At 41.6% G+C, this 18,787-nt stretch overlaps 1 protein-coding gene across 12 annotated transcripts in view; it reads right to left on the bottom strand.

The window, feature by feature from the left end:
* GRIP1 (glutamate receptor interacting protein 1) overlaps positions 1 to 18,787 on the bottom strand; it is a 422,676-nt gene that overhangs the window by 226,001 nt on the left and 177,888 nt on the right. For 11 of the 12 annotated variants that reach the window (XM_088467800.1, XM_088467791.1, XM_088467801.1 and 8 more), the window contains exon 2: positions 2,171 to 2,251. In XM_088467800.1, coding sequence (XP_088323926.1) covers positions 2,171 to 2,251 — 81 coding nt within the window. Of the gene's footprint in view, positions 1 to 2,170; positions 2,252 to 6,945; positions 7,164 to 18,787 lie in introns of those variants that run through there. The other variant, XM_088467795.1, reaches the window with a different exon arrangement.

Raw genomic sequence — 18,787 nt, forward strand, 5'->3', positions numbered from 1 at the left:
CTGCTGTGGTCACCCCTTCTCACATTTAAGGGATGCTAAATGTATGCAGGTATTCCTCAAAATTAGTGTTAATATATAGTGTGCTCTAAAGAAATGACACACAGAAGATCATGGTTTGAAAACGTATGACCATCCTGCTGCTTTGCAATGTAATGTGCACTTAAGATCTCGGGCACGTCGGACACATTCCTCTTCTAAGCCTGTGATAGGACGTCTCTAATCCATCTTGCAAGCATCATTTTGGAAGGAACTTTACCCTGATGTTGACTGAAATGGTCTGTTTTTCGGACATACTTTATTCCAGAAAGATATATTGACACTGCTCCAACCAGATACAATGCATGTAATTCCCTGGATGGCATGAAGCTTTAGGCAACATGGCTGAATTTGTTAGCAGAACCACATTAACAGAGTTTTTTTTATTCAGAAATGGTTCCTTGTATCTTAGTAGCTTCAAAAGGAGGGCTGCTGGATACACCCATCTGATAGTGATGCCGCCCGTGGCACAGATGGTAAACCCCGCAAGAAGAGGTCGCAGGTTTCATCTTGTCACGTTGAAAATGCTACGGTACAGGTCCTCTCTGATTTTCCTGGTTCTCTCTTTATAATCACTAATGACGCTTTTTGTGTCTTTCTGCAATCCTGGAAGAGCAGCAGATACCACCTGTACTTTTTTTTTTTCACTTGAAGGTGTGGAATACAGCCACCCTAACCCTCTCACCCGAGCGGCGTCGTAAGTTTGAGTCACGGCGCCTGGTGCAGACCATGCCCCTCAGTGCATGATGTCATGGGGGAGGGGCGACAAGGGATCGGAACAACAGCGTTGCCCAGAGCATCCTCAGGGTGGCTGTTATGGCTGTAGTCTGCCATTTGGAGCGTCTTGAGGACGCTCAGGGCGGCACTGCATCTACAATTCTGGCTGCAAGGTGCTGTTCCATGCCTACTGATAACCAGATAGGGACTATGAAAGGTCGGCGGTGCCGCACACAGAGCAATGCGCTTTGTACGGTAGCACCGGTTGCCCATAGCTAGTTATGGACCTGCCTCCTATTGCCTAACCCTAACCATCCCATCCGGCAGCCTAAGCCTCCCCCAAGTGCCTAACCCTAGCCATAAGAATGTTGGAAAACCATTACAAAAAGTGTTTGAACCTGTCGACCTTCTGCACTGTCAAACTTTTACATTGATACCTGATACCATCAAAGCTTCCATGAAGTTTGAAGAAGAATTAACTCTTGACACACTTGCAAATGTATGCGAAACATTCTCAGTTGTTATAATCTGGAACTTTTATATATATATATATATATATATATATATATATATATATATATATATATATATATATATATATATATTTGTGAATATTGCTATGCACACGTGAAAATGCTGCCAATTTTACTTCCACTTAATCATGTTCTATAGAATGGTGTTCACCATTCACACCAAAAAGCTGAAGGAACATATTCAAGGAAATGGGTTTCAGGGGTGGTAAGTATAGTGCCTCAGGTTCACTGCTGTGATAATGTCATATAACTGCAGTGTCACACAGGGGACAATTTTTACGGTCAACATTTTTTAGGTGTGTTTGTGGTTAATCTTGTCAGGCTTCATTTAAAACTGCAATTTTATCAGTAAGAAATATTTCATCCAATCAGACGTTCCTGCCTACCTTGATCTGGTTGCTGACCATCAGAGAGCAAGGTTGGAATGAATAGAGCAGAAGTATGATTTCCCGCGAGGTACACTAAGTACACGTTTAGACTATTCCTTAGTAGAAGGCTGCAGAGTAACACCACATTGCACTGTACACCAGTTGCATATAAGTGCACATCTTGCCCCACTAAATATGTTCAGGGCAATATTTGAGCAAGTCTTTGTACTACTGCTGGTTGGCAGCCTTTACTTATTAGAAGCAGAGTTTATCATGCGCTGCTACTTTAATCTTCTGCTTTTTCGCACTCATTAGAGCAGACAGATTTAAACCCAGTACAGTTATTTCTGTGTGTGCGTCTAGCAGAGGAAGCTGTTAATATAGAGAAAAATCCCTGCTTCACTGACACCCATGATTGCCCCCACCCTTGTGTCTAACAGTCTTGTGTTTCTATTACTTCCAGTAGCAGGCCTTATGCTGTAGGTATGATTACTGTGAAATACAGTAAGTACGTACCTGTGATGCTTTGCCTTCTGACAGCCAGCGATCCATCCGGTGCCTTTGTCTGGCTAGCAGACTTCGTATATGGACCTTCATCTGGAAGATAAAAAAAAAACTCAACTTAAAAATAAATAATCAATTCGCATGCAATTTCACCAAAGCTACAGTTGGAAAATAGAAAGATTTACTATACTGCATATGGGGAATTATTTAACTTGATGGTGTTATGCATCTAGCAGAAGCGCTTTTATTTTTCAGCACAAGGCTACTGATTCCCAATTTTGCAACTGTGTTGCATTGATACATCAGAGGGTGCAGTCTCCATCCAGACTCCTTCTCCATAATAGATCAATAACAAGCTATAGGGCTCTATTTATCAACATTATTTTTACTAAAATAATGTGAAAAAGGGTGTTTTTCACAACCTTTTCACATTATTTTAGTATCAACTATAGTTATTACAGGGCAATTGGAGTAGAATTCGTAAAATTCTACTCCAACCCCTAAGTATCACTTATTTTTAGTAAAGCAGATCGCATTTCCCATAATTGTAATGGGAAATGTTATCCGACCAGAGTTCCTAAAAATAAAATGTGAAAAAATACCGGGGGAAGCCCTGTGATAATAACGCCACCTGGAGGTGGCGTTATCCAGGGTCTCCCCCGGTTACCGGCCTCCTGCCCTGCTCTAACGGGGAGAGCAGAGCCGGGAGTCAGTCCCAGTAATCAGCTGTGTGGTCTAAACAGACCGCAAGCTGATCACTTACCTGACTCCAGGGACCGGTGATCGGGCCTCCGGTGACGACTCCCCTACGGTCAGCTGGTCTCCCATAGTGCACTGCGGCCCGGTCATCAGGTGATCGGGCCCCAGTGCATTATGGGAGATCACCTGACCGGAGGAATGGAGAATATCACCGGAGGCCCGGAGCATGCAGGTAAGTGCTATTAAGGGAGGGGGGTCCGTGATCGTGAGGGCGGGGCTTAGCGGGGGGTAGCAGCGGCGATCAGTCGGCGCATGCGCGGGCACTTAATCACGGTATTTTTTGCGAAAATACCGTGATAAGGCTCCGAAGGGGATTTGCAGGGACAGAGCTTTATCGCAAGCTCTGTCCCTGTAAGGGATTTGTAGTAAATCCCTGTGATATTGCCTGAATTCGCAATGCGAATTCACTTGGTAATATCACACTACAATCTGCATTCAATATGCGGATTGTAGTAAAAAGAGCCCATAGTGTGTCTAGTGCAAGTCAGCCCCCCCCCCTTACAGCTCTCACTGGCTGCCTGAAAGGAACCAACCCCTCTCCCCTGTCGTGTACCCAACACGACATTGGCGGGGACGATACAAAGATTGCGGCAAGTGCACTTGCTGATACCAGGTCTTATTGGAGGGGTAGGAGACCTTGTGTCATGTTAGTGACCCATGGGAGCGTGCATAACATGGGTACACACTAGACAATGTACCTATGGGATCGGACGACATGTCTAGTGTGTACCCGGCATCAGGGGTCTATGTGCTAAACCTTGGAGAGAGATAATGTGAAAATACCAATCAATCAGCTCCTAACCGTCACCTTACAGGCTGTTTGAAGTATGTCAGTTAGGAGCCGATTGGTTGGTACGTTATCTCCCGAGAGCATGTAAAGTATTCACTCTCTCTGTCGGAAGTCCCATGAATTTGCATTTCCCACAACCAACAGACACACACCAAAAATCCAGCGGCTCTGCACCACCCGCATATCTCCCACCAGTTCACCTGTTGGAGACTCTGTGAATCGGCACCTCCTGCAGCCCTCAACTTCAAGGTTCAGTGAATCAGCACCTCCCACATCACCCAGCCCCCCCCCCTTCCCCCGCCACTCTACATTCCTCATGCTTTCAGGGGAGCCGAGAGGGGCTCTGCCCTTTACTGCTGACTGGTATAGTAGCGCAGTACAGCATCACATCGAGCAGCTAAAGAGAATAGAAAGCTGCTGCAGCAGTTTCCGCTCACTACCCGCTGGTGCCACTGCGGCTGCGTGCTATATCAGCGTGGTCACTTGTAATGGGCTGAGAGGAGGTTACAGGTGCACCCCCCTCCCCTGGTGCTGCCCCCCTGTGCTAAGTGTATGCGTAACACTGAGTTTTTTGTGTGGGAGGGGACGTGACCACACCTCCCCAGATTCAGCTACATGCCCACAAGTACCGGGGTCCTGGCTCAAACAGAGCTCTTGGCAGCCCTGCATGCAGTGAGGGACGAAGCAGCGCATTTAGAAGGTGCTCCGTCCTTCACTGCATGAGCAGGGTGGGCCATACACCTCCCACCACAACCCGCCAACCACTCTGCCAAAGGAAAGTCATGGCGGGTGGATAGAGAGACACATGTTAGGAGGAGGGAGGGAGGGAAAGGAGGGAGAGAGAGACAGAGACAGGGAGAGAGAGAGGGAGGGAGAGATGTTGGGGGTTGGGAGTGGGGGAGGGAGACTAGTGGGGTTAGAACATATACAGGATTAGATAGAAGGGAGTGAGAAGGGAGGAAGAGTGGGAAAAAGACCTGCAAACACCGGGCACACAACAGCTTATGACTCTATGAAGGATGGGACCTTAATATTAATAAATATATATACTGTATATATTGCTATTTTTCAGCAGGAACTCATTAACTGTCCTGAAGAGCTGAACCTTTCATTAACTGTCCAAGGCCAAAAAGTATTTTCCACAAGATAAGTTCTATTCTAAAATCCCTTTTGAGTGCCTTCTTTTCTAAATATATATTATATATATATATATATATATATATATATATATACACACACACACATATTTCCAGAAAAATATACCTGTGTGTGAATTATTGTATATCTATATACTGTATATACACACACACACGCTTACACACACCATGCATGCCGACATTTATCTCCCAATAGGGGGGCATGGCGGGGAGATGACAAAATATTGGGGGCGGAGCAGGGGCGTGACGGTGCAGTCGCAGCATTATGACCCCATCCCCTCTTAACAATGCCGACATTAACGGCATTGTGAAGCAGGGGGCAGGGTCACGATGACGAGATTCACCGCAAATCGCGTCATTGGCCCACCCCCTCTGGGGGCTGTGTAAGTGGATGCGGGGGGATACAAGCGGGTGGCAGCTGGCTTGGAGATTTGCCTCCTTTTCTGGGCGGCCAGGAGCGCCACTCGATTTTCGGGAGCCTCCTGACCGTCCCGCGAGAATAAGCATGTTTGGCACACACACACACACACACACACGTATATTACAATTTTCCAAGCAGTATGGCAGATTAAACAGTTATCAAATAAAATAATGCAGAGACATAGGGGTAATGAGCAGAATAATGTATGCACCATGTGTTCTACTGCACATGTATGAAACAGAAGATATATTTGTCATTAAGGAATCATTTTCATGTAGCTATATAGCAGCATGTCCAGGCATTGCAGGAGGACCCAACAGTACTTTGACAGGCCAGGATAAATCACGACAATTCAATATTGATTCTTGCATTATTATGATCCCACTAAGCTGTTTTGTCATCCGAATGAGAGTCATTGATATGCATGTAACTAATCCATTTTGTTTTATTCTGCCTAGTCTTACAGATAGCTCAATAATCATTATAGCGAAATTTACACACAGCACCAACTGCAAACACCAGCAATTTCCATTAAAGTCTTGCCCAGAAAATTGCAAAAGAATCAACACACACAGCTATCACATTAATATCAGTTCTCTAAATGGCTTCTGTAGACCATGGGTATTCAACATGTAGCCCTGTATCTACATATTCCAGCAAGCCATTCCACAGTTTTGCTATTAGTGCATGCTAAAACTGTGACAGGGCATGCTGGGATGTGTACTGTAGTTCCCAGCAGCTGAAGGGCCACATGTTGACTACCCTTGCTGTGGACAATGAAGTTGCTGACCACTGTGGGACAATCAAGTATTACATAATATGAGAACAGTACTGGTCACTTCCAGTTGAGGCTTAGCTACACACAGTACAGGATGCTTGTCAAATAAAGCGGTTTGATATTTAAGGCAGTGTTACTGTACAATGGTTGTTTTGCAGGCTGATATTATTGACTGCAGAGTTTCCAGTGTTATAGGACTACCACAGCTTCCACCTGTCACAAGGAACATATTGTAGTAGAGCCGTAACTAGACTTTTTGGTGCCCTGTGCCAGAGAGAGCATTGGCACCCCCCCCCCCCCCCATTTTAGGAAAATTAACAGGCCCAAATAGTGCCCCATGCCATGCGGTGCACTGTGCCATGTCACTGGTCGCACTACCCTAGTTACTGCCCTGGTAAGCAATACAGGTTTGGAATGCACCTCTTATATCTGCCTGCACTGTAAAGTCTTTCCCTTTCTTCTCCCAACTTTTTCTTTATATTACTTGCTAAGAACCCGAGAGAGTGTGTGTGTGTAAAACTGGCAGCCACATCTGTCTGCCCTACAGAGAGATTTTGAAAAGGAGATAATGATATTTAGGTGAACTACTAAGAAACAGGACTATCATACGCATGCTTAAAATGCATCCGATAGTCCTGTTTCTTTAGAGAAAAAAAACCTTCAATGAGAATTGTTGCTTTGAAAAGCAGTAAACAGATGGAGAACAGTTACAGTACAAAGATAACTTCCAACAAGTACAAAAACTTTACCTGCATTATTTAAATAGCTAACAAGCATGTTCTCTTATAAAGTTGCATGTATATAAACGTAAGTATAAACTATACTTCAGTATGAAGTGTGTAAAAGACTGAAATCTGTGAAGCCACTGAGAAACAAACTTACCGGCTCCGTGGACACCCTGATGATTAAAGCCACAGAGAAGGGCCATCGTTGTACCTATGCTACACAACTAAAAAAGTCCAGAGCTTCTGTAACCTCGACAATTTCCCAGTCTCTGCAGTCTTCAATTAAATAGAGAATACTTAAGCTTCTTCCTCGTTTTACATCTCCTCATCCATCCCCAGCCTGTGGAAGTCCATGGCGACTTCTAGTGGGAATGTGTTTTGAGCTGAATTATAGTGTTAGGCTGCGGGTCCCCTTAGAAATCAGCAGAGCAGTAGAATGCTTTATGTCTTGCTGTAACCCTGCTCCCAGCCTGGGCTGCAGAAATTAGTTTTAATATAGCTCCTGGTCTCAGTATGCAGATACTTGGCAGCTGTGACACAGATCCATTGCTGCATTGATATTTCTCCTCGCCCTCCCACCTTACAGCAGATTAATATGATTATGTGCAAGCAGACAAAACTGAATCAACACAAACGTGTACCAGGCTATGTTAGTATTTCATTCATCTGCTTTAATCTTAAATGAAGTTGTGGATGGTAAGTACACAATTAAACAAAATTAAAAGGATATGCGTAGTGCATATTTAACAGTCGGTGTCCCGATAAAATGTCTGATAATTGTATTTACACCAAATAATCTTTTATTACCTAGTATTTTTGTTCAAGATGAGTCCTAATGTTATCATTCTGATATGGTAACAGAAAAGGACGTAGAACCGTTTTGTAGGGAGCAATAAAACACAGGCATTAGCTGCTGCGACAGCCAGTGACTGAATACCACAAATCTCTTTGGCTGCTGCAACATGACTGTCATTTTTTATGGAAAGTCGCGTTTTACCTTCTGCAGAAGGTTCTTCCTAAAACAAAGCTGCTCGTATAAATTCTGGCAGAGACGTAAATGCTGGATATTGCTTGTTTTCCAAATGCTTGGGAGGAATGCCAAACCAGATAGGAATATACAGGTGGTGGCAACATAATACAAGTCATATTTGTGGAAAACACATAAAAAAAAAAAGGAGTCCGTATAGCAGAAATAAAGACACTGCTCCGTCATGTGTGTAAAGAGTTTGGCAGTAACATGTAAACACACAAACAGCAGTTAATATGGACCTTAATACACTATTATCCCATCGCAACATGTTAATTGTACAGTTATATTCATTTTTAGATTTAAGTACTCATTTTAAATATTCATTTTAAAAGCCCATATATAACATATACATCAGATTATGTTGAATGTATGTAGAGAAAATCTTTTATTTATTTGTAGTTGGTTAATACTACAAAACTGTGACACTTTCCAGGACAAATCTTTAAAACTTAAGGGGGGTATCTACTTAGCGATTTAACCAAGCGATTGCACAATAACAACGTCATTATCGTGCAATCGCTTGCAAATCACGCATGCATGTTTTGGTCGGAAGCGACTATCGATGCGCGTGCCCGCTGGTCGCTTCCGACATCGCCCGTACATGCTGGTCAACTTGACGATCTCGTCAGGTTCAGCATGTGCAGGGAGAAGAGGGATGTGCCTGGACTGAACGTTCAGTCTAGGCACATCACTAGATATACAAACGAGAGCACGACAGCAATGTCGTAATCGTGTTCTCGTTTGTATATCTATAAGTGGATACCCGCCTTTATTGTTTGATAATATTCAGAGTAAAAAATGAGAAAAAAAAAATATAGAAAATAAATGATTCAGACATCTGCCAGAGCTTCAGGGGCCTATCCATTAGGCGACCTAAAAGTCTGATCGTCTAGCGTTCAGACCTTCAGGTCGCCGAGGTACGGTGTATAATACTTGTGTGCATAATGGACCCTCCCCATGAATATCAGCAATAGGTGTTTTCATCCTTTGATAATTGGCCCTTTTAATACTGGTCCTACATGTAATCGTTCCCCCCATACACTTTCTAGAAGAGTGTACCCGACATGATCTGTAGTATGCTACACATGTTCATTCCATGCCACTGTATCACGTAACTTACCCCACTGTGTTTCAACTGTGTGAACAGCAAAGTAAACACTTTAGGTTTATTGTGTATGTATAACTAAATAATTCCACTAATGTGCAATATCTACCAATATAACTTGTTGAAGAACTGTCAAAACCCATATAACGGGAAGTTAAGCTGGCAGCCTGGTTTCAGGAGCCTTTATATGCCCTCCAGACTCATCCTTTTAATTGTACTAACAAATGGGTATAGCGTGTAGCCCCAGAGAGCACACACCAGACAGGCTTAAATAGTTTTTAATCAAGCAGTGTGCTTTGCCTTTTGAGACTGAGAACTTACACTCAGTATTCACATTTCCATAACTCTCATCACTTCCCACTGAAACTCATTTAAGGTTCCTAGCAGTGTTCTTATTCTTTCTACAATGCAAATTCATACTCTACAATGCCCGAGGCCATCTTCGTTTGGCAGGACAAGAATCGTCCATTTTCTTTGTCCTGTTCCAGCTTACTGAATGTTTGAAGAGTATCCCCAGCTGAAAATTGGCTTACAGAAATGCACACATGTATAAAGACTTCTCTAACTTCAGTACAAGAACAGCCATGTGTTAAGAAGCCAAATATCGCCTCTTTAGGGATACCGTATTTCCTTTGGATGCTCAGTAGGGTTGATTCAGAATTCTGGAAACAGACATGTTCCAAATGTGCCTGCTAGTACAAGTGGTGGAACATGGCAAAAAGCAACACAGCAATAACTGTCCACAGTGTGATGATGGTCAGTCAAAGTCAGCAGCCCTTATTTTCTTATTGGAGAATAAGGTGCATGTTCTGTTCACAAAGGGGCTAATGCAGAATTAAACGCAAGACGGCAGTAATTACACCCACATTGTGCCCGCATGCCCTTATGCATATGCTTGGGTCATAACTATCATAATTATCAGTAAGCAGGTGCACCAGCACTACTCTTGGTAAATGAGATTAGTCTGAAAACAGGTACACCTTCACATATGCACAACACTACATACATAGTCCACATTTGCGTCAACATGCTTATAACATTTTAATTGCTTTCTAAGATCACCTATACCTGAATTAATACTAGTAACACCTATCTCCACCCTAACATAATTGGCAGGAGAACAAGGTTGCCATTTAAAAAAAACTGCCTTGTGATATAAATAACACTGGAAAAAGTCCCAATCTATTCTTATCTTGTTTTATTTTATTTTTGTCTGATTTTGCCATTTTACTTTTGTTTATTCATTTGTACGCAACTCTATTGTATATAATCACCGTGCTACCGGGATTAATGTCATCTGCAGCAGTCCTTCATCCTGGCACAGACACTATCATTTTCTTGTTTTTAGGATGTATTGCAAAGCATAAAGGGTATGGTGCAGACCTTCTGGGAGATATGTAGCTATGTAGATCTTTATTTCAATTAAATGTAATAATTTCAAACACATTCTTAAAGTCTATTAAATGTGCTTTGTATGCGAATGGATGTGTGGAGCATACACTTGCTGACAACTAGAGCCAGTCATTAAGTACATAGTACCCTATGATGAAGAAGATCTTTTGAGACCTGTTTAGAAACTCACTTTCTAACGCCATGCTAAACTAAAGAGACAATACAAAGCTTTATGCAGACTTCTAACTTGATTTGTGTTCCAATTCCTGTGTGTGCAAACACTTGCCCACAATGTTACCTAGCAACACCTAACAGTTTAGTCAGAGGAAACAGCTATTTTCCCGAATGCAGAGGCAGAAAGACCCATTAACACCACCTTAATTTAATCAACTCAACAAAACAAGATAACGTCTTCTCATCTTGCAGAACACAATCTCTTTCATAATATTAACCAAATCAATCCACTTATTTCTTTAAGTAGTTTTTGGAACTTGCTATAATCATACTTGCCTACTTTCCCAGCCTGCACCACCTGCCCACATACCACCGGACGGGCTTTGCGCCGAATCGAGTCATCATGGACCCGTCCCCTGCTTTACACAGTTGGTATTCATGGCATCATTGTGTAGCAAGGGGCGGCTCCACGATGACACAATCACACAGCCACGCCCCCTCTGCCATCAATATAGCTTCATGTCACTGCTACGCCACAACATCCCCCCTGCTGTGCCGACCTGACTGCCCCCTTCCGGAGGGATCAGATAGAATATCGGCAAGTACAGCTATAATCACACATTACACTTTTTGGGTCTCCCCTCCAGCCTCATCACTACAACCTACCCATTGAACTGGGACCGAATAATGCTATTTGGCCACTTCACAAGAAAGACCATCAGAATTTGTGGGAGAGTATGAAAGTATAACTAGCAATGAACCATAACAGTGTTGTTTCAATTGGGCACCTAAAAACTGATGTTAGAAATTAGACCTATTGTGTGATGAGAGTGAAGCTGGGTACACATTACACAACGTGTGTAACCAGCAACGGCACAATGCGATGAAATAATAAATCACTATGGCTGTACAGAAAACACGATCCGATGTACGACCGCTCAATATCTTTTTTCCATGCTGCATGTAGCAGAATGGCATTGTTCATAGCATTGTCCCCATCTGCTGTGCAGCGTGATCGGGAGTACACACTATACCAGTGTTTGCCAAACTCATTCCTCAGGAAGCACTAAAAGCGCATGTTTTCCAGGTCTCCTCACAGATTCGCAAGTGAAATGTGTCAGCCAGTAATGAATACACCTGTGCACTAGGAAATATGGAAACCATGCACTGTCGGTGCTCCCTGAAGAATGAATTTGGTAAACACTGCACTATAAGATCCGCGTCTGAATGATATATAATCGTAAGACTGATTGCATAGTGTGTACCCAGCTGGAGTGTTGAGTATTCTCTGCTAATCTGACCATGTTACAATATTGTGGACAATATTTTCCTTTTCAGAAGAGAAAATGGATACTTGGTACTTCTTATGCACAAGGTTACAGCATTCTAAAGCTGGGTATACACTAGACGATTTCTTGAACGATCTGGCCGATTCCGACGCATTGGAATGACAAATCGTTCATATCATCCAGTGTGTACACACGATGCCGATGCACGCTCCTGCGAGTCGTCCGTCGCATCCTCAGATCTTTTGTAGATACAGAAAGATCTGAGGATGTTGCTAGCGATGCGCCCCCACTATCACCCCGCCGTCGCTCTGTCACTGCCGGCATCGGCAAGTGTGTATGCATTTGCCGATGCCCCCGCAGAGTCCCGTTGCTCACAAGACCGTGCTGGGTGCACATATAGGGGTATTCAATACGGGAGCGATAACATCGTTTTTGCGTTAATATCGCATTTATGACGTCATTATCGCAGGTTTTAGTTTTACATCGTATTCAATTTCAAAGACTTATCGCAGTTTTGAAAAGTCTTTGATCAAAAACGGTGATAACTTTTCACCATTGAATAGGTGTCGAAAAAAAGTACAGAATTGGGGTTTAGGGGTGCAGGCTTAAAAAAAATAGCCTGCACCCCTGGGAAAGACATTTAAAAAAGAACTGTGTCAAAAAAAAGTTTAAAAAAAAATATGGACACCCCAAAAAATTAATTTAAAAATTGGGGTGAAAAAAAAAAAAAATGGGAAAAAATGGTTTAACAATAGGGAAATAGGTTCAGGGCTATTCTGCAAGTATGCGGCAGGTGTTTTCTAGAATAGATTTATAGCGGCAGGTGCACAAATGCAGAATTTTTAAAAACTTACTTTAGGGACTTCAAAATATGCTAGTACCCATTTTCATGTACCCCAAATTTGATGGGACCCGACATCACTCCTTCAATGTCGGGAAAAAACACCTGCTGCGGCTATTTAAATCCCCGACTTTCATTTAAAGGCTAAAACGGGGTACCCATAGTGATCCCCCATGTTTTTACAACTTTAGGGGGGTCTTACAATTTTTTTAAGGAAAAATTCGTAACTTTACGCAAATCCAACTTTGGAGTCTCCCGTTTTCGTTAATTTTATATTGAATACGGGGATAAGCGGGCGCCCCCCCGATACTTTAACGCAGGTAAAAACTCTGATATGAAACGTTAACTTCGACAGTGAAGTTAACGTTTCATATTGAATACCCCTCAGTCTAATGTGTACCCAGCTTAAGATAGCATAATGATGTCTCTGCTTCATTTGCCACAATCTATACTTACCTGCTTTTTGTTGAGTCCTTCTGGAGACTAAACCACCCTCTCTGATCCAGTTTCTCATTTTTGAGAAACGGAAACATTCTTTAGAAGTGGGCAGGGTGTTTATGACAATTTGCTGTGAATTGCATCATAACCTCATGTACTCTTGAGCAATGGCGTGTCACCATAGCCACATCCCCTGCTGTGTGATGAATCGTAACATTGTGCATTGGGGGTGGGACACACATTTGTATCATCAGGCACTTGCTCCTTAAACCTCCGCTTTGGGGTCTCCTGAATGTTCAAACAGTAGGCAGGTATGGCGTAACCACTTCCATAATGTAATCTTGGTAAAGGACGTGGCTGAATCAGAATGCTTGCAGGCCATGTACCCTACAGTACATGCCAATCTAGTCATCAGCCAATTGGATTTTCTGTCCTACTGTATCAGAGTTTGGTAATATAAAACCATCATTTATGAGGCAACGATGTTGAAAAATAACCAAACTAGCAAAACAAAAATCAGAGTACATGTATCTGTTTAAGTTTCAGTGTATTCCACAGGGCAGGTAATATGACAGCAACATAGCCCTTGTGTACATGGACTGCTTATAGCACCGCGACAGTATTTATTATGTCCATTCTTCCATGCATATATCACAACCACAGTCTGCCGTTTCCTTACCAACATACCATAAACATTTACATTTTTTCCCCAGAAGTTATTACTCATCATTCATACATTTATTGCACATTACTTTATAAAGGACTATCCATTAACAGTGAAATGTAATTTAGTGTCATGGGTTTTTTTTATCTTGCATACCAAATCAGAAATGTGTACATGTCTATTTTTTAAAAATTTCAGTTAATTATATTTCAATCCTATTTCATTTAGCGGTCTATTAATTATGTTAATTATAGGGGTCCAAAAGGACCGAGATAATTAACATTCCATCTCACCGCGAACACCTGAGCAAACTGTCATTGCTCCGGCAGGGAGACAGCTAATCCGAAAATCAGCTGTCTCCCCTACATGTCACGCATGCGCACAAGAGCACCGACGACCATCAGAAGAAACGGACGGACAGGGGCGGAGGGATCCAAGAGGATCCCATAGGGAAGAAGTGGGTTGTGATATACAAGTTGTGTTATACAAGCGGGACCAAACGCCATCTGAAGATGGCAAATGCTCCCGCAGTCAAGCTCTGAAAATATTGTACAGTGGGCCATTCCGTAAGAGGATTGGCCCGATAACTTAAATTTCTACAATTGCAGGTGAAAATGTTCATTTTCAGCTGCTTTTGTAGAAATTTAGTGATGATGAATAGGCCCCTTAGTATGTTTAAGTGTCTTCAAAATCACAAATTAACCACAGAGTGTATATCTGAGTAGATATGAAGGTTATCCATGTATAATTTTGCCAGGTGTTCCTTAGAAGAAATTCTTAAGAGTCTAAATATTGGATATAGCAAACACAGGGATAAATTACAAACAGCACACATATAGTTGTGGCCTCATAGGTCTGGGTTCATTGGTTCAATTTTAAACATGGTCCTATAATGACTGCACCACCATGCTGAACCCAGATACAGACAATTATCAATACTTAAACAGACGTACAGATGTGTCCACATACATCTATCCTCCATGCGCTACAAGTCGCGTTACACATAACGCAGGAGCTCTGACTTGGTAGCGCCAAGCTTCTTTTCGTGTGACATTTTACCTTCAAATGCGCCGTATTCACATAACGATGCGAATAGTTAGCACAAGCAGCTTCTGCTGCTTAAAGTGATATGCAGCATGCCTATGTTCTCTGTGTACAACTGCGGGTGTATCTGCATATGAAACGCTACGTTACAGTGTTACATGCGCTGACACTCTAAATTAGCATTTCACATGCAGATACACACACAGTCAAACACAGACTATAGGCATGCAGCATATTATTTTAATCAGCAGAAGCTGCATGCGCTAACTATTTGTATCGCTGTGCAGAGACACATTTGAAGGTAAAAAGTCGCACGAAAAGACGTTCGGCGCTACAAAGTCACGCCACGACTAGAGGCTGTTTAGCGCACAAAGAGGCTAGATGTATGAGGACACATCTGTAGGAGATATAAGTTAGAAGATATTCATATATATTGGTTATAAAATTTGCAGCATTCAGGTATAGATGATAATTAGTGAGAGACATATTTGAGAATCTGTGCATATCTTTAACCCATGAATCATTCATTTGGAAGCTCTTTATAGACCTTAAATCTTCTGATTTGTCATAGTAGTCCATGTCATTATCACAAGTGTTTCCATTTGCTTAAGCGCAGATAAGGATTTACTGCATTTTTAAACTTCATTTAGTTGGGAAAAATTGAGGGAGGGGAGAGGTTTAAGTCCTATCAAGCAAGGAGACATTAAAGGGGATCATTAAAGGCACGCTCAAGGGCATGGTTAACGTATGAGTAGCTAATCTTCTGCCAAGATAAAAAGGTAGATCAGACATAATAGACTTGTACGTTTTGAGGTAAATATGATCTGTCAAATTTGAAAAATCCAAGAGATCTTTAGATATGGACAATTATAAGAGGAAGACAAGGAAATGTTACTCCGATGACTGCAAGCAAGAGGTTTGTCCAATTTCATCTCATGTGGTATACTGAGACAAATCCCACCAACATAATTGGACACACTAGATCACATGACCATGTAATATTTCCAAACGACTGCACATCTTATGCCTAATCTACTTTTCACTGTAATTAAAACCTCATCACAAAGCCACAGCTGTATCACTCCACAAGTGTAAACAATAACTTCTCTCACAGAGACACTGATCACAGATAAGCAGCACATCACTGCCAGAACATTTTCAAAAAAGGACCTGACGTCAGTCCTTAACAAAGATTGACTTATTCAATGGTGAGCTATTCAAAGAACTTAAACAGTACTTATATGAGCCACTTCAGAATCCAGCACTGCAAACCATGAACAGACATGCCAGCCGTGACCCTGAAACAGCATTAAGCACTTCCATCCAGTACAATTCACTGTTAAACACATTTTCTTTAAAAACTAATGCACTGATAAAGTGACGGTAGTCATTAATGTTCAACTGTTTAAACAACCTATTATGAATGTTCAACTGTTTTATTAACTTACACTGTTATCCAGTTAAATGTTTATTAATTAAAAATAATTAAAATTAAAGAGCCTATTCTGAACTATTTTGATTTCCTCTTCTGTATCCGTTTCACCCTACATCATCTCCACATAGAACTAATTTGTTACGACAGGGGCCCTTTTATAAGATGCCCTTCTTGGGGGTGCAGTGGCTCTCTGATATACGCACGCCTTGGGTGGCTGAACGCACTTATATCAGAGTGCAAAAACTCATTGATAAAAGCTCCCTCCAGGCACTTCTAGATTACTACAGCTGCTTCCACAAAAAAATCAGTTCAACTCGCTGTTACAACTTTAGAATCATATAATCAAAATTGTGAATTCAGCAGCGCTATAACCAGTATCCTCGTACGGAACAATCTATTTATACTCAGGATTCTGTATTAGTTCCCAACCAACACAGGGACTTTTCCAATATCAATTATACTTCTCTATCTCAAAAAGACTATTAAAATCAGGAACACAATCCATGTAAACATGGGAGACTTCTCGAATGGTAATATCTCGGGTTTAAGCTGCAGCAAATCCACTAGGTTCCCCGCCCGACTCCGTTCTCCAGACACATACTGTATGTAGCACAGTCGGCTTTCTCCAACTAATTTTGCAAACAAGAGATCTGGTATACTGCTGACCGGACTCACTGCTTCCGACACGTTTCTACCCGTATGGGTCTTTGTCTTGACATCAGAAAAGTCTGCAATACATCTGGTACCCAAAGGTCCAGTGAGCTCTGATTATTACTCCTTTATGCTGGTACCGCTAAATATTGCTAAGTAAAGAGGAATCTTTGGAAGGGACTTTTGTTTTTAATAAAGTCATCATGTTTATGGTGAATTTTACATAAGATTGGATATTTATGATTTTTTTTTGTTTACATGGATTGTGTTCTTGATTTTAATAAGAAGTGTTTTTGAGATGAAGAAGTATAATTGATATTGGAAAAGTCCCTGTGTCGGTTGGGAACCAATGCAGAATCCTCAGTATAAAGAGATTGATCCTTACGAGGGAACTGGATATTGGTTATATCGCTGCTGAATTCACAATTTTGATTATAGTATAGTACAGTGGTTCCCAAACTGCACGCCATGGCATCCTGGGGTGCCTCAGGATGGTGGTCCAGCACCAATTCAAATTATTTATGGTCAATGCTATGTAAATATGTGGACGAACAGAATCGCAAACCTGTCCACCACCACATAACTGACCCTAAGGATGGCAGGTAAGCACAATTTACTTCACATTTTTTCTAAATTTCTCAACAACAAACTTAAATTTAGGGGTGCCAAGAACACAATACTGATACTCCAGGGCGCCGTGATTCCAAAAAAGTTTGGGAACCACTGGTATAGTATATCAGAGCGCGGCTGCACACTCAAGAGTGGTATTCTCTTAGCAATCTGTAATCCCCTTGGTTTTATTTGCTGCACACAGATAGATTTGCAGTATATGATTGTTAGCGCTGATAGCAAAAGTTAATCTGTAATCTTAACAAATAGAGATGTATACACTGTAAATAAACGTGTTTGTTAGAATTAGGGATTCTAATACTGTGATCTTGACCAAGTTTTGGTCTCAGAAATACCCAGTCAGGGTTGCATAAAACTGGATTTAAAAAATAAATAAATAAATAAATAAAAAACAAATTTATTTGATTTAAACAGGATTTTTTTATTCAAATTCTTTTTAAATAAATGTTTAAATTTTTTTTAAACTATTTAAATCCAAAAAAACATGATTTAAATCAAATAAATCCATTTTTAAAAAAATCTAATTATATGCAACCCTGGCCAGGATTATCTATACTTCTAATTATAGGCATCGGGGTGGGGTGCCTCGCTCCACCCAAACATTTGCAAGGCACGGCGGCAGGTCAGGGTTGGTGCTTTATAGCAATAGGCTGCATGGCCCCTGCACCACACGGAGGTGTAATGTGTGTAAGTTAAAAGACCGCACATTACACCACCTCCTCCATGAGATGCAGGGGCCGTGCAGCCTATTGCTATAAAGCACAGCCCTTGACAGTCCGTGGCAGCCGCTAAAGCTTGAGTCCCTGCGCGCCCAGGTAAGAGAGAGGGGTGGTGGAGGGGGGGCGGGGTGCGTCAGAAAGATTTTATGTTGCCTCCCAAACATAAAATCATTCCGACGCCTCTGCTTATAATACAGTTGTAATGGTTGTGCATGTATTAATACACACATTATATATATATATATATATATATATATATATATATCTATATATATATATAGACACACACACACAGTATATCGCAGGAAAATCCAACTATATATTAAGCATTAATCAGGTAGCTTATCTTGACTCATGAAATTGCAGTATGCATGTCATTTCAGTAGATGGCACACCAAAACAAATTCTACATATCATAGAGTCGCTCTCCATGTTACTTGCAAACTTTCAGTTTTGCTGTAGGTTAAGTGACTTGCTCACGAGTTAGCAGCCCCAAGCATTTTTTTCGGTTAATCATCTGGAGGAAAAACTGCAAATACTGATTACAAATACATTTTGTGATCAATATCTACAATATAAAATCTACA

The sequence above is a fragment of the Taudactylus pleione genome, unplaced genomic scaffold (genome assembly GCF_031769625.1).
Source record: "Taudactylus pleione unplaced genomic scaffold, aTauple2 ptg000075l, whole genome shotgun sequence".
Taxonomy (NCBI): Eukaryota; Metazoa; Chordata; class Amphibia; order Anura; family Myobatrachidae; genus Taudactylus; species Taudactylus pleione.